This window comes from Pristiophorus japonicus, chromosome 11, assembly GCF_044704955.1.
Source record: "Pristiophorus japonicus isolate sPriJap1 chromosome 11, sPriJap1.hap1, whole genome shotgun sequence".
NCBI lineage: Eukaryota > Metazoa > Chordata > Chondrichthyes > Pristiophoridae > Pristiophorus > Pristiophorus japonicus.
The window spans coordinates 109,688,586-109,706,599 of NC_091987.1; the positions used below are offsets into that span (position 1 = coordinate 109,688,586).

Sequence of the window (18,014 nt, forward strand, 5' to 3'; positions counted from 1 at the left end):
CTAATGAACTCTCGTTCCTCATTTCAATTAGGTAGCACGTTTGGAATCCCCAAAGAAATACCCGTCCTGAGCTCTTTGTAAGGTATGATCTCAAAACCAGCAGTAACCAAGAAGAATGAAAAATATCAGCAGAAAAATAAATGAGAACTACCCAGCAAAAATCAATAATCCACGAAGAAAAATACAGCAAAGCATACATTAAAAAAGCCCCAAAATAAGTTCATAAAGGACATATCTTTTCCCTTTATGAAATCAGCTTCAGCAGGCCAGATCCTGGGATTTCTTTGCATCTGATTTTCATGAATGAAGCTTGTGCCTTCGACAAAGCCTCGTTCAAAGATGTAAAACTTGGTGTGGGACCTTTTCCAATGGTACTCAAATATTAAAAATCAGCTGTGCTTGCTCAGAATGCACATCAGAAGATTGGGCACCTCATAAAACCATGGTCTGAGCTGGGTGCCCGATTTTTAACCTGTACTTGCTGTCCACAAGATAGTTCCGGTGGAGCCTAGCAAATGTCAGATTGAAAAGTACTCCCGATACTTGCCTTCTTCTTTAATATCTAACCTGTTAAAGGTTATTACCACTACTGATGAAAACATCGCCCAATCTCATGGCTTTTTAATGCTAATTATTATTTCTGAGCAGACCGTCACTTTATTAATTTAACTGGCAAAAAATAGGTCACATCAAAAGAAATGTAGAACCCAAAAGGTTAGTTTGGAAATCAAAAATAGTAACCATTACTCCTGGGGCTAAGATATAATTTAAGGCCCAGATGGATTTATTACATTGCCTAATGAGACTTAGTATTTTTGAACAATTTTTTAATGTCTTTACTTTCAAATTAATGAAGAATTAATTTTACTCTATTTTGGTTTCCTCTGCATGTCTCCTAAATAGCTTAGGATGGCTGTTGGTGATCACTTAACGATGGCACTTCTAAGAAAAATAGGTCACATTATTATGTACTTATAGACAAAAAAAGTGTTTTTAAATATTAATCTAAGCAATGGTAAACTGTTGTTATATGGGAATGAATACTATTTTCCATGCTTTGACACTTGAGCTGTTTTTATACTGGCAGTTTTATTTTAGGTTCTGTCACAAACCAAAGCCAGCTCTTATGGTTTACACATCGGAGTTGCTTTACAGATGCCGGTCCTCTGGAATTCCGACTAAAACAGCTCCAATATAAAATGTGCTTTGAATGAAAAATAACTCGCTCAGTAAATTTAACATGCATGTATCAGCAGGCCTACTCAATGTTACAAAGCAAGTATAAACACAAATGTAAATTTCAAAATTCCCACTTAAATTGGCACCCATAGGATGAACCACTTTTGGCCATGAATTTCATGTATCCTTTTGAATTAAGGAAAACAACTTTGTGGTGGTTCACACTTATGAATGAATGAAAATAATAACATTTACTGATGAAATCACCTATTGTTAGGAAAATGCATACTTAAGACTCCAGAATAAAGTTGGAAACCTGACCAAATCCATTTCCTTTTTGCAGCCACTGAAAACTTCTTTCTTTGCTACAGTGTTTGTAAACTCAACATAACCAAACATTCCAGATTAAATACAAAGGGAAATAGTCATTAATACGTTTGATATAAAAATGAACTTTGTTAGTGGCCCCTAGATAAGATGGATACCTCCTCTATTTTCTTTAACAGCTCTACAGAAAAAGGCTATGCCACAAAAAGGATTCAATGATGACTGTTCCTCTGGATTTGTTGTCATAATGACATTTTTGTTACATTTTGATATGTAAAAAAAGGTATGTTTCTGCAAAACCAACATTTTCAAAAAACAATTTACATCTAAAAATATGAAGCATCTCATATGAGTTGCCAGCTTATGAAATAGGTGTAATTATGAGATAAAGTCATGACCATTTACAAGTTAATATATGAACAAAAATATTCTTTTAAGTAACAACCTAAAGAACTAATCTGTTTCTGACTATGGAGTGAACTCAAAAGTTAACCAAAGATTACTCATAAAGCTTGTGTGAAGATAACCTCAGCTGAGATTGTGAAAATTACTCAAATAGTTGCTCAATTGACTGACGAGTTATTATATTTTCGAACCAATAAAATTAAGCAATATTTCAAAGTAAATAACTAAGCAATCATTTTTATTGATATACAAGACTTAAATCTCTCAGAAAGATCTCAAAGGGCTGAATGCAATGAATTGCTCTGAGGTGCAGTGACTATTAAGTGCAAATGTGGCAGCTATTTTGTGCACAAGATCTCACAAGCAGCAATGAGCTGATTTCTTGATATACACTTAAAAGTTAAAATAACCTTCAATTTGTATAGTGCCTTTTGTCTCAAGATGCTTTACACAATGAATTTCTTTTTAAAAATCCAGTGGCCATTGTTATGTAGGCAAACATGACATCCATTATACATTAGCAAACAGTCATAAAGAAAGAAATACTTGGATTTATATAGCGCCTTTCATGACCACCGGATGTCTCAAGGCGCTTTACAGCCAATGAAGATCTTTTGGAGTGTAGTCATTGTTGTAATGTGGGAAATGGGATGAATGACCAGTCAATCGATTTTTAGATGTATACTGATTGGTGGAGGGATGCTGGTGAGGAATAGTGTTTTGGGATCTTTAAATCTGCTTCTAACACCTGAACAGGCAAACAGGACCGAGTTTAACAATTCCTCTGAAGGATGGTGGCTCCACGATGCAGCATTCCAACACTGGAGTATTAGCCCACATTACGTGCAAAACTCTGGTGTGAGGCTCAAATTCACAACCATCTGACCCAGAAAAACGAGGTTACCAACTGAGCCAAGCAGACTTGCATTGGTAAGATTAGTTATTCTTGTTAACAGTAGTTAATGGATTTATACAATTAAAACAATGATGTTGAAACAATAATCAGCCAATTATTTACAATCAGAGAAATGGCTACAAGTATGTTTCTTCTGGAATAGATTTTGAGTTGGTGCTTTATAATGGAATGGATTCAGCTCTCTGTCATGCACTGTTACCTGCTGTTGACATTTATTTTTCATTATGGTGGTGCTGACAATTATTCAAATGTGTACAGAAAGCAATAAACATAGCGGGGGTCATTTTGATTTTGTGCGATAGTGTATAACGGGAGAATTGATGTCCATCAACACAACTGTAATATAAAAAAAAAAGAGTAAAATGTACAGGGATCAAAACACACTACAGCCACCAAGTGCTATGACAAGTGCTTCTGTGATTCTTCCACATGCCTAGGTAGTTATCTCAGCTATGTCACTGTGAGAAAGCTTGGCACTTTTCGACATGGGAATAAAAGAGAATCCTCTTCACTTTTGTACTTTGCCTGGTATCCAGCACTGATAGAAGGATGGGAGCAAGTTGCTGGCTCTCATTGCAACAAATGCTATCATGGGATCATGAACAAGAACATGAAATATGAGAAAAGTACTTTGAATGGAGGCATTTTGCCCATACCAAAAAGAATAGAACAAGTTGATACCCATCTTGGATGGATTTTCTTGAAACCTAAATACAGGTCAGTGATGAAGTGGTTAAAACCAGACACACTTTAGCACCCAGGAATCTCACAATATTATACTATATTAGATGCTAAGAACAAAAATCAGGGTCCTTCTGACTTCGATTGTTATCAAGGAATTAACAACAACTTGCATTGATCTGGTGTCTTGAACATAGCAAACTGTCCCAAAGCGCTTAATTACGGACAAACATCTAATTCATCTTGACTGTAATATTTATCCAGTGAGAAAAAATGTACTGATAAATACAAGTGATAAAGTCACATGTGCATTCGGACATTTGGTTGGTTTGTTGGGTGAATATATCTTGTCAAGTGGGGCGCCATGTTTTGTGTTTATATCATGGTCTCTTATTGCTCAGAACAAATTTCTGTCACACCATGGCATTTCAAGTTTTATTTTAAGGTGTTGAGGGTTTGGCAGTACATTTATTCTGTCTCAACCCTCATCTCACGACCCAGAACAAAACAGGTGAAATTATAAAGTTCTAATACACTGCACCAATCAGTTGCTTTGCACTATGCTCCTCAATGTTTTGATGGTATTTTCATTTTGGTAGGTGTAAATCCAGCATTATTAGTTATTTAGTCTTTTTCGAGATGGAACGAGGAAGGAAATGAGATTGACAGACTGGAATAAAAAGGAAAAGCCTAGGTGGGTTTATTGTTACTGTTGTAACAGACAATGCATTAAGTGTGGCATGGTGAACTGCAGTTTCTCAAGGGGATTATGGTTACATAGAAACATAGAAAATAGGTGCAGGAGTAGGCCATTCGGCCCTTCTAGCCTGCACCGCCATTCAATGAGTTCATGGCTGAACATGCAACTTCAGTACCCCATTCCTGCTTTCTCGCCATACCACTTGATCCCCCTAGTTGTAAGGACTACATCTAACTCCTTTTTGAATATATTTAGTGAATTGGCCTCAACAACTTTCTGTGATAGAGAATTCCACAGGTTCACCACTCTCTGGGTGAAGAAGTTTCTCCTCATCTCGGTCCTAAATGGCTTACCCCTTATCCTTAGACTGTGACCCCTGGTTCTGGAATTCCCCAACATTGGGAACATTCTTCCTGCATCTAACCTGTCTAAACCCATCAGAATTTTAAACGTTTCTATGAGGTCCCCTCTCATTTTTCTGAACTCCAGTGAATAAAAGCCCAGTTGATCCAGTCTTTCTTGATAGGTCAGTCCCGCCATCCCAGGAATCAGTCTGGTGAACCTTCGCTGCACTCCCTCAAGAGCAAGAATGTCCTTCCTCAGGTTAGGAGACCAAAACTGTACACAATACTCCAGGTGTGGCCTCACCAAGGCCCTGTAGCAACACCTCCCTGCCCCTGTACTCAAATCCCCTCGCTATGAAGGCCAACATGCCATTTGCTTTCTTAACCGCCTGCTGTACCTGCATGCCAACCTTCAATGACACCCAGGTCTCGTTGCACCTCCCCTTTTCCTAATCTGTCACCATTCAGATAATAGTCTGTCTCTCTGTTTTTACCACCAAAGTGGATAACCTCACATTTATCCACATTACGCTTCATCTGCCATGCATTTGCCCACTCACCTAACCTATCCAAGTCGCTCTGCAGCCTCATAGCATCCTCCTCGCAGCTCACACTGCCACCTAACTTAGTGTCATCCGCAAATTTGGAGATACTACATTTAATCCCTCGTCTAAATCATTAATGTACAGTGTAAACAGCTGGGCCCCCAGCACAGAACCTTGCGGTACCCCACTAGTCACTGCCTGCCATTCTGAAAAGTACCCATTTACTCCTACTCTTTGCTTCCTGTCTGACAACCAGTTCTCAATCCATGTCAGCACACTACCCCCAATCCCATGTGCTTTAACTTTGCACATTAATCTCTTGTGTGGTTCCTTGTCGAAAGCCTTCTGAAAGTCCAAATATACCACATCAAATGGTTCTCTCTTGTCCACTCTACTGGAAACATCCTCAAAAAATTCCAGAAGATTTGTCAAGCATGATTTCCCTTTCACAAATCCATGCTGACTTGGACCCATCATGTCACCTCTTTCCAAATGCGCTGCTATGACATCCTTAATAATTGATTCCATCATCTTTCCCACTACCGTTGTCAGGCTGACCGGTCTATAATTCCCTGTTTTCTCTCTCTCTTCTTTTTTAAAAAGTGGGGTTACATTGGCTACCCTCCACTCCATAGGAACTGATCCACAGTCAATGGAATGTTGGAAAATGACTGTCAATGCATCCGCTATTTCCAAGGCCACCTCCTTAAGTACTCTGGGATGCAGTCCATCAGGCCCTGGGGATTTATCAGCCTTCAATCCCATCAATTTCCCCAACACAATTTCCCGACTAATAAGGATTTCCCTCAGTTCCTCCTCCTAACTAGACCCTCTGATCCCTTTTATATCCGGAAGGTTGTTAGTGTCCTCCTTAGTGAATATCGAACCAAAGTACTTGTTCAATTGGTCCGCCATTTCTTTGTTCCCCGTTATGACTTCCCCTGATTCTGACTGCAGGGGACCTACGTTTGTCTTTACTAACCTTTTTCTTTTTACATATCTATAGAAACTTTTGCAATCCGTCTTAATGTTCCCTGCAAGCTTCTTCTAGGACTCCATTTTCCCTGCCCTAATCAAACCCTTTGTCCTCCTCTGCTGAGTTCTAAATTTCTCCCAGTCTCCGGGTTCGCTGCTATTTCTGGCCAATTTGTATGCCACTTCCTTGGCTTTAATACTATCCACGATTTCCCTTGATAGCCACAGTTGAGCCACCTTCCCTTTTTTATTTTTATGCCAGACAGGAATGTACAATTGTTGTAGTTCATCCATGCGGTCTCTCAATGTCTGCCATTGCCCATCCACAGTCAACCCCTTAAGTATCATTCGCCAATCAATCCTAGCCAATTCACGCCTCATACCTTCAAAGTTACCCTTCTTTAAGTTCTGGACCATGGTCTCTGAATTAACTGTTTCATTCTCCATCCCAATGCAGAATTCCACCATATTATGGTCACTCTTCCCCAAGGGGCCTCACACAATGAGATTGCTAATTAATCCTCTCTCATTACACAACACCCAGTCTAAGATGGCCTCCCCACTAGTTGGTTCCTCGACATATTGGTCGAGAAAACCATCCCTTATGCACTCCAGGAAATCCTCCTCCACCGTATTGCTTCCAGTTTGGTTAGCCCAATCTATGTGCATATTAAAGTCACCCATTATAACTGCTGCACCCTTATTGCATGCACCCCTAATTTCCTGTTTGATGCCCTCCCCAACATCACTACTATTGTTTGGAGGTCTGAACACAACTCCCACTAACGTTTTTTGCCCTTTGGTGTTCTGCAGCTCTACCCATATAGATTCCACATCATCCAAGCTAATGTCCTTCCTAACTATTGCATTAATCTCCTCTTTAACCAGCAATGCTACCCCACCTCCTTTTCCTTTTATTCTATCCTTCCTGAATGTTGAATACCCCTGGATGTTGAGTTCCCAGCCCTGATCATCCTGGAGCCCCGTCTCCGTAATCCCAATCACATCATATTTGTTAACATCTATTTGCACAGTTAATTCATCCACCTTGTTATGGATACTCCTTGCATTAAGACACAAAGCCTTCAGGCTTGTTTTTTTAACACCCTTTGTCCTTTTAGAATTTTGCTGTACAGTGGCCCTTTTTGTTCTTTGTCGTTTCATCAGGTCAATTAAACTAGTCTCGTGGTTGCAAAATTAGAATATCAGCCACAAAGTGTTCCCCAGCAGGTGACGGGACCAAATGAGTCAATATTACTTCTTAGTCTACAGTATATTTGTGCTCAGCTCTTGAATTCCACAACTCCCAGTGTAGTGTAATGGCTTTCTGCATTATTAGATGGACAAGGAATGAGCCAGCAGTAATTGTAAAAATTGTGACTCAATATAATGTAACTGCAGTTTATGTGTTCTACTTATCTTTAAAATGAGAACGAGCGACTGTTAGCAGTTTAGGAAATTTTGTTAGTCAGCATAGGTCAAAACAGCATAACATTTTATACTTTAAGGCTATAATGAATGATGTGACAGCTTTATGCTGGAGATACAACTAGTGACATGAAACCAATTAAAGCAAATTATTAGAAAAGAGTGCTTTAATTACTGAAGCACAGGGATTTCTATTCTACTACAGTCCCCATTTAATCACTCATTCTATCCACAGACTTCCTCACTGCAATATAATGTTTGGATCGCTTACTCTAGTGACTGTTGAAGAAGTTCTTCATCAATTTTGCTGTCCTTACTAATGATTGCAATTCATAATTTTACACAGTTATATACTAATTCAAACTGATTTCTAATATGAACTCACATCTGGAGAAGAACCTGTGGTGTACATGCTGGCAAACAATAGGAACTTAACTGTTTGAGTCTCTCGTTTTGTGCAAGTCACTATTAATGGTATGGAAGGAATGTCAACGCTCACTAAAGAAATGTAATATTTCAAAAAAATTCATGTGTGAAATGTTTGCATTCAACCTCACTGTCAATTGCAGATTTTTACTTTGCATTCAGAAGGACTTTCATGGCATCTGTAGGCTAAAAGCTAAAGCTCTGGAAGAGTGAGGATTAACTCTTTGCAGAGATTAACATTTGATTGTGCAAAACATTATGTGAGTTAGCTGAAGACAAAACAGACACTTCAGCTAATAATAAACCCCTTCTGTTATTTAAAAAAATGACGTAACTGGTCAGATCAGATTGCTCTGTTAACGCCTGGAATGGTTCAACCATTTCATGCTGGATTTTTGAAATTTTAAATGAATTTTAATTTATACTGTAGACTAAGAAATAATATTGACTCATACTATGATTTGGTCCCTACACCTGCTGGGGAACAATTAGTGGCTGATATTCTAATTTTGCATAAAAACGTGCAACCACGAGACTAATTTAATTGACCCGATGAAATGTAACCACAATCCCCATGAGAAACTGCAGTTCACCATTCCCTGTCTGTTACAACAGTAACAATAAACACACCTAGGCTTTTCCTTTTTATTCCAGTCTGTCAATCTCATTTCCTTCCTCTTTCCTTCTCGAAAAAGACTAAGGACTAGAAATTAGCCAGCCTAACGTACGTTTTAATGCAATTTTTTCACGTTAAAACTGCTTTTTTGTTCTTAAAATGAAGTGCACAAAATTCCCCAAAGTTTAAGAACGTTTTTTTCAAAATATCGCCGAAAAGCGGATCACCCTAGTGCAACACGAAAAAATATCAAACTGCCTAAATTTGGCTGTTTGGCGAACCCGTACTCGGGTGAAAAAAAAATGCATAAGAAAAGCAGGCATTGCGGCCTCAGAAACCTAAGTATGAAGGTAAGTATGAAGACCTGCAAAAAAGGTAAGTTAAAGTTTTTATTTTTTCTTTCTTTTGCAGCGATTACTTAGTTAAGGGTCTTGTAAATGTTTTGTGATTTTTGGTTTTTTCCCCAATTGTCTTTTCTGTGTTTTCTCCCCTCCCAGGGCCTGCATTTTTGGTGTTGATAGGCCTCAAGCTAAAGTTGGCGAGATCGCTGTTTCCGCCGCGAATCCTCGTGCAACGCCGTTTTTTAACGACAGCCGTATTTTGTGGCCAAATTTACCCCGTTAAAAAATGGTGAAATTTTTATTCTTATTTCTTCACAAAAATTACGTTACTTATCAAAAAACGACAGGCTGGAGAATTTCTAGCTCTTATAACTAATAATGCTGGATCTACATCTACCAAAATTAAAATACCATTCTTGGAATAGGAGTTTAATTTAATTACTCCTGCCCTCCACTCCTGCCCTCACAGACATTCCCCATTGTTCCTTCCTCCAACCAACACCAACCACCCCACCCCACCCCCACCCAGACTTCCCTGGCTTTGTACTTGCTTAAAAACTGTTAATCTCGAATATTTTCCAGTCCTGAAGAAAGGTAATTGACCTCAAACGCTAATTCTGTTTCTCTCTCCACAGATGCTGCCTGACCTGATGAGTCTCTTTCATATTTTTAGCAACTGCAGTATTTGACTTTTGCCTTTGAATAGCTTCCCTGGTATCTTTTGAGTCATGTATTTGAGAAAGGGCTGGTGTCTTCTGTCTTCAGACAGTTCCTCCAGGGAGAAAAGTAGAATGCTACAACTGGGTATGGATTTCAAGAGCAAAACCTCTTTTTCTTCCAGCTCTGGGCCACCACAGAGCAGTGTTTGGAGACGTATGGTTTAGGTCTTTTATCGAACAGTGTGACCAACTATAATCCTAGCCCTTGTATGAATATTTACAAGTAGGATACTGAAATTATGTTACATGTTAATAGAATAAGCATAGTAGTTATGTGTTTTATGGTAAAGCAAGTCCACATTCCACAGCTAGAATATTATTTCTGGTTTTTGGCATCCCATTATGGAAGGGACATAAAGCGTAGATTCACATGGATGATGCCAGGGATGGAAAACTACAGTTGTGAGGACAGACAAGATTTTGGGACTATTTCCACTGAAGCAGAGAAGAATTAGGGAACAATTAGTGGCTGATATTCTAATTTTGCATAAAAACGTGCAACCACGAGACTAATTTAATTGACCCGATGAAATGTAACCACAATCCCCATGAGAAACTGCAGTTCACCATTCCCTGTCTGTTACAACAGTAACAATAAACACACCTAGGTTTTTCCTTTTTATTCCAGTCTGTCAATCTCATTTCCTTCCTCGTTCCTTCTCGAAAAAGACTAAGGGCTAGAAATTAGCCAGCCTAACGTATGTTTTAATGCAATTTTTTCACGTTAAAACTGCTTTTTTGTTCTTAAAATGAAGTGCACAAAATTCCCTAAAGGCCAGCATTTATTACTCATCCATAATTGCCATTGAGAAGGTGGTGATGAGCCACCTTCTTGAACCGCTGCATGTCCGTATGGCGAAGGTACTCCCATAGTGCTGTTAGGGCAGGAGTTCCAAGATTTAGATCCAGTGACGATAAATTTCCAAGTCCAGATAGCGTGTGACTTGGAGAGGAACTTGTAGGTGATGGTGTTCCCTTGCGCATGTTACTCTTCTCCTTCTAGGTGGTAAAGGTTGTGGGTTTGGAAGGTGCTGTTGAAGAAGCCTTTGCTGCTGTATATCTTGTAGATGGTACACACTGCAGCCACGGTGTGTCAGTGGTGGAGGGAATGAATGTTTAAGGTGATGGTTGTGGTGCCAGTCAAGCGGGCTACTTTGTCCTGAATGGTGCCGAGCTTCTTGAGTGTTGTTGGAGCTGCACTTATCCAGGCAAGTGGAGATTATTCCATCATACTCCTGACTTGTACCTTGTAGATGGTGGAAAGGCTTTGGGGAGTCAGGAGGTGAGACACTCGCTGCAGAATACCCAGCCTCTAACCTGTTCTTGTAGTTACAGTATTTATGTGGCTGGTCCAGTTAGGTTTCTGGTCAATGGTAATCCCCAGGATATTGGTGGTGAGGGATTAGACGATGGTAATGCTATTGAATGTCAAGGAGAGGTGGTTAGACTCTCTTGTTGGAGATGGTCATTGCCTGGCACTTGTGTGGCATGAATGTTACTTGCCACTGATCAGCCCAAATCTGGATGTTGTTCAGATCTTGCTGCGTGCGGGCATGGACTGCTCCATTATCTGAGGAGTTGCAAATGGAACTAAACACTGTGCAATCACCAGCAAACATTCCCACTTCTGACCTTCTGATGGCGGGAAGGTTACTGATGAAGCAGCTGAAGATGGTTGGTCCTAGGACACTGCCCTGAAAACAATGTCCTGACGTTGAGATGACTGGCCTTCAACAACCATCTTCCTTTGTGTCTCCAGACAGTGGCGAGTTTTCCCCCTGAGCCCCAGTGACTTAAATTTTACTGGGGCTCTGAGGTGCCACACTCGGTCAAATGATGCTTGGCAGTCACTCTCACCTCACTTCTGGAATTCAGCTTTTTCGTCCATGTTTGGACCAAAGCTGTAATGAGGTCTGGAGCTGAGTGGTCCTGGTGGAACTCAAACTGAGCATCGGTGAGCAGGTTATTGATGAGTAAGTGCCACTTGATTGCACTGTCGATAACACCTTCCATCACTCTGCTGATGATTGCGAGTAATTTGATTGGGTAGTAATTGGCCAGATTGGAATTGTCCTGCTTTTTGTGGACAGGACATACCTGTGCAATTTTCCACTTTGTCGGGTAGATGCCAGTGTTGTAGCTGTACTCGAAAAGCTTGGCTAGAGGCGAAGCTAGTTCTGGAGCATACGTCTTCAGCATGACAGCCGGGATGTTGTCAGGGCCCACGTCTCCGGTGTGCTCAGACGTTTCCTGATATCACATGGAGTGAATCGAACTGGGTGAAGACTGGCATCTGTGAAAGTGGAGACCTCAGGAGGAGGCCGTTTTGGATTATCCACTCGGCACTTCTGGCTGAAGATGGTTGCGAATGCTTCAGCCTTGTCTTTTGCATTCATGTGCGGGGCTCTGCCATTGTTGAGGATGGGAATGTTTATGGAGCCTCCTCCTCCCGTTAGTTGTTTAATTTTCCACCACCATTCACGATTGGATGTGGTAGTGCTTTGATCTGATTGTTTAGTTGTGGGATTGCTTAGCTGCTTCTATAGCTTGCTGCTTCTGTTGTTAACATGCATGTAGTTCTGTGTTGTAACTTCACCAGGTTGGCACCTCTTTTTCCAGGTATGCCTGGTGCTGTTCATGACATGCTCTCCGACACTCTGCATTGAACCAGGTTTGGTCCTCTGGCTTGATGGTAATAGTAAAGTGAGGGATTTGCCAGACCATGAGGTTACAGATTGTGGTGGAATACAATTCTGTTGCTGCTGATTGCTCACAGTGCCTAATGGATGCCCAGTTTTGAGGTACGAGATCTGTTCTGAATCTATTCAATTTGGCACTGTGGTGGTGCCACACAGCACAATAGAGTGTCCTCCGTGTGAAGACGGAACTTCGTCTCCACAAGGATTGTGCGGTGATCATTCCTACCAATACTGTCATGGACAGGTAGATTGGTGAGGACAGGTCAAGTAGGTTTATCCCTTGTGGTGGATCTCTCACCACCTACTGCAAACCTAGTCTGGCAGCTATGTCCTTCAGGACTCGGCCAGCTTGGTCAGTAGTGTTACCAAGCCACTCTTGGTGATTGACATTGAAGTTCCCCACCAAGAGTACATTTTGTGACCTTGCTACTCTCAGAGCTTCTTCTAAGTGGTATGCAACATGAGAAGTATTAATTCATCAGCTGTGGTAGGGCGATAGATAGTAATTAGCAGGAGGTTTCCTTGTTCATATTTGACCTGATGCCATAATATAAGAAAATTAAGAACTAGATGAAGGAATAGATCATTCAGCCAGTCGAGCCTGCTCCACCATTTAATGAGATCATGGCTGATCTTCTACCTCAACTCCACTTTCCTGCACTATCCCCATATCCCTTGATATCCTTAATATTGAAAAATCTATCAATCTCTGTCTTGAATATACTCAACGACTGAGCAGCCACAGCCCTCTGGGGTAGAGAATTCCAAAGATTCTTCACCCTCTGAGTGAAGACATTTCTCCTCATCTCAGTCCTAAATGGCCAAACCCCTTATTCTGAGACTGTGACCCCCTGGTTCTAGACTCCCCGGTTCTAGACTCCCCAGCCAGGTGAAGCATCCTTCCTGCATCTACCATGTCGAGCCCTGTAAGAATGTTATATGCTTCAATGAGACCATCTCTCATTCTTCTAAATTCTAGAGAATATAGGCCTAGTCTTCTCAATCTCACCTCATTCCCCCCATCCCAGGAATCAGTCTGGTGAACCTTCATTGCACTCACTCTATGGCAAGTATATCCTTCCTTAGGTAAGGAAACCAAAACTGTACACAATACTCCAGGTGTGGTCTCACCAGGGCCCGATAAAATTGCAGAGAGACATCTTGGGGCCGAAATTGCCCACTGCTGGAAATGGGGCGCACCTACCCTGTTTCTCGTGTTTTTACCGGCACAGTGGATGTGGCGGCCTCGAGCGAAATTCCGCTTTTGGCTTTTTTTTCAGCGGACCGGAAGTTGGTCGTAATGGGGGCAGATATGCGGCGGTGAGCGGAAGTTCGGACTCTCAAGGGGCGGATGTTGGGGATGGGCAGAGTGGCCGCCACTGTCAGTCATCAGCGTAGCGCTGATGACGTCATCATGGTGCCGTGTCACCACAGCTCTCACCTTCAGTTAAAGGGGAGAGCCTGCGCGATTGTTTGAATTCGGTCCATGGGCCACCAGGGAAGGTTTTGGCCGGGCCAGAGGCCTGGCACCTAAGAGGGGGTGCCAGGCTGCCTGTTGGCAGCCTGACCGAACCCAGAGGCAAAAGTGCCAGCCCAACATGGCAGTCGGTCGACAAAAAACAACACGCTGGCAGCGGCAGTCGGTCCTCCCCTTTAATGGGAGCCTCACCACCATTTTAGAAGGACGACAACCTCACTGCACTGGCAGAAAAATAACAGCTTTTGGCACCGCGCGGCGGGAGCAACATTTTTTCGGTGGAATTTCGCCATCGGGAGGGGGAGGGGGGGAGCACGGGTCACTGCCGGGATACCGCAGGAGCAGAATTTTTAAAATGGCAGCCATTACACGAAAAATCAGCGCCCATTGCACTCTGCGGTGTGGCCGCCGATTTTCAGCAGTAACAGGCTTTAAAGGAAGAGACAATATTGGCCCTCTTTACTCTTATACTCAAATCCTCTTGTAATAAAGGCCAACACACTATTTGTTTTCTTAATTGCTTGCTGCACCTGCATGTTAACTTTCAATGATTCGTGTACAAGGACACACAGGCCCCTCTGATCACCAACATTTCTCAATCTCTCACTGTTTAAAAAATACTATTTTACTAACCAAAGTGAATAACCACATTTCTCTACATTATATTCCATTTGCCATGTTCTTGCCCACACACTTAGCCTGTCTGTATCCTCCTTGAGATATAAGATCTAAAACTTCATGGGGTAGAAACATAGAAACATAGAAACATAGAAAATAGGTGCAGGAGTAGGCCATTCGGCCCTTCTAGCTTGCACCGCCATTCAATGAGTTCATGGCTGAACATTCAACTTCAGTACCCCATTCCTGCTTTCTCGCCATACCCCTTGATCCCCCTAGCAGTAAGGACCTCATCTAACTCCTTTTTGAATATATTTAGTGAATTGGCCTCAACAACTTTCTGTGGTAGAGAATTCCACAGGTTCACCACTCTCTGGGTGAAGAAGTTCCTCCGCATCTCGGTCCTAAATGGCTTACCCCTTATCCTTAGACTGTGACCCCTGGTTCTGGACTTCCCCAACATTGGGAACATTCTTCCTGCATCTAACCTGTCTAACCCCGTCAGAATTTTATATGTTTCTATGAGGTCCCCTCTCATTCTTCTGAACTCCAGTGAATACAAGCCCAGTTGATCCAGTCTTTCTTGATAGGTCAGTCCCGCCATCCCGGGAATCAGTCTGGTGAACCTTCGCTGCACTCCCTCAATAGCAAGAATGTCCTTCCTCAGGTTAGGAGACCAAAACTGTACACAATACTCCAGGTGTGGCCTCACCAATGCCCTGTACAACTGTAGCAACACCTCCCTGCCCCTGTACTCAAATCCCCTTGCTATGAAGGCCAACATGCCATTTGCTTTCTTAACCGCCTGCTGCACCTGCATGCCAACCTTCAATGACTGATGTACCATGACACCCAGGTCTCTTTGCACCTCCCCTTTTCCTAATCTGTCACCATTCAGATAATAGTCTGTCTCTCTGTTTTTACCACCAAAGTGGATAACCTCACATTTATCCACATTATACTTCATCTGCCATGCATTTGCCCACTCACCTAACCTATCCAAGTCGCTCTGCAGCCTCACAGCATCCTCCTCGCAGCTCACACTGCCACCCAACTTAGTGTCATCCGCAAATTTGGAGATACTACATCTAATCCCCTCATCTAAATCATTAATGTACAGTGTAAACAGCTGGGGCCCCAGCACAGAACCTTGCGGTACCCCACTAGTCACTGCCTGCCATTCTGAAAAGTACCCATTTACTCCTACTCTTTGCTTCCTGTCTGACAACCAGTTCTCAATCCATGTCAGTACACTACCCCCAATCCCATGTGCTCTAACTTTGCACATCAATCTCTTGTGTGGGACCTTGTCGAACGCCTTCTGAAAGTCCAAATATACCACATCAACTGGTTCTCCCTTATCCACTCTACTGGAAACATCCTCAAAAAATTCCAGAAGATTTGTCAAGCATGATTTCCCTTTCACAAATCCATGCTGACTTGGACCTATCATGTCACCTCTTTCCAAATGCACTGTTATGACATCCTTAATAATTGATTCCATCATTTTACCCACTACCGATGTCAGGCTGACCGGTCTATAATTCCCTGTTTTCTCTCTCCCTCCTTTTTTAAAAGTGGGTCTGGAGTTAACGTTGTGGACTCCTATACAACTGTGCCGATGGGACAGGACATACCCAGGATTGGTTATGGATAAGTCTGTGATGTTGATTGATAGGTATGATTCTGTGACTATGGTTGTTGCTTGACTAGTCTGTGGGACAGCTCTCCCAATTTTGGTACAACTCCCCAGATGTTAGTGAGGAGGACTTTGCAAAGTCGACTGGGCTTGGTGTGACTTTGTCTTGTCTGCATACGATGGCTGGATGGATGCTGGGTGCTCTATCTGGCTGTATTATTCTTATACCTCTTTGTAGTAGTTTGATACAACGGTGTAGTTTGCTAAGCCATTTCCGAGGGCAGTTAAGAGTCAATCACATTTTTGTGTGTCTGGAAAGAATAAGTATTTGCCTTCATCTCAACAACATTTATTTTGAACAAAATTGTTTTTGTACTGATCAATTAAATGACTCCATGGTATACAACTTATGAGGGTAAGGAACCTGTAATATTACAGACCGTCACAGGATGCTTTATATTTCCAGGTTAATATCACAATCGGTTCTTTTTCCTATGTCACACCACCTGGAGCTCCTCAATCTCATCATATCCACTGCCTAATGGTAGCTGAAATAGTCAGGTTCAATCCTTAATGAATATTATTTCATATTGTATTTGGAGTTGAATTAATGCCACCATCTTGAATTAGTTTGTAAATCATTCCCAAGCATATTGTCTTGCACTGATCATAGAATCCACAGAAATTTACAGCACGGAAGGAGGTCATTTCGGCCCATCGTGTCCACACCGGCCGACCAAGAGCTATCCAGCCTAATCGTGCTTTCCAGCTCTTGGTCCATAACCCTGTAGGTTACAGCACTTAAATGCCCATCCAAGTATTTTTTAAATGTGGTGAGGGTTTCTGCCTCTACCACCCTTTCAGACAGTGAGTTCCAGACCCCCAACACCCTCTTTGTGAAGAAATTTCCCCTCATATCTCCTCTAAACCTCCTCCCAATTACTTTAAATCTATGTCCCTTGGTTGTTGACCCCTCTGCCAAGTGAAACAAGTCCTTCCTATCCACTCATAATTTTATACACCTCAATCAGGTCTCCCCTCAGCCTCCGCTGTTCCAAAGAAAACAGACCCAGCACCTCCAATCTTTCCTCATAACCAAAATTCTCCAGCCCAGGTAACATTCCTGTAAATCTTCTCTGCACCCTTTCCAGTGCAATCACATCTTTCCTGTAATGTGGTGACCAGAACTGCACACAGTACTCCAGCTGCGGCCTAACCAGTGTTTTATACAGTTTAAGCATAACCTCCTTGCTCTTGTATTCCATGCCTCAACTAATAAAGGCAAGTATTCCATATGTCTTCTTAACCACCTTATCTACCTGGCCTGCTACCTTTAAGGATCTGTGGACCTGAACTCCAAGGTCCCTTTGTTCCTCTACACTTTTCAGTGTTGTACCATTTAATGTGTATTCCCTTGCCTTGTTAGACCTCCCCAAATGCGTTATCTCACACTTATCCGGATGTAGGTATTCGTTCGTAATATGAAATTGGAATACAACCTACAGCACTGGAGAACATTTCCACTGCCTTTGTCTGCCTGCATTAACTAAAAGTGATCATTTTCAAAATTTTTATATTGCCACTAAACGCCTCCAAAGAATACCAAGGTTTTTGAAACTAGGTGCACTTCTATCTAGTTGCATTCATGAGGATAAAGCATCCCTGAGAAGGGACTATTCAAGACAAACTTTGTTGGTACTGAGTCAGAGATTGTTTGAGAAATTTAAAGCCATCATTTACTTACATGGTACAGAGTGATGGTGTTGGTTTCTGGCAACGGTGTACTCAGGGAATCCTGTCGAACAGCATCTAGGTGCACTGGGGTTGGCAGTGCATAGTGGCTGGTGGGATGGTTAGGGCTGCTTAACTTGTCACTCTTCTTTCTGGATCTTTTGCCTGTGTCTCTTTTCACTAAATACTCCTCTTGAATGATAGGGATCTTGTCATCACTCATGTACCTCATCAGCGAACTTTCTATG

General features: G+C 41.9%; 1 protein-coding gene across 1 annotated transcript in view; it reads right to left on the minus strand.

Annotated features, from left to right (window-relative positions):
- cnksr2a (connector enhancer of kinase suppressor of Ras 2a) overlaps positions 1-18,014 on the minus strand; it is a 799,210-nt gene that overhangs the window by 251,168 nt on the left and 530,028 nt on the right. The window contains exon 12 of the mRNA XM_070893873.1: positions 17,780-18,009. Within this exon, the coding sequence (XP_070749974.1) occupies positions 17,780-18,009 (230 nt within the window). The remainder of the gene's footprint in view (positions 1-17,779; positions 18,010-18,014) is intronic.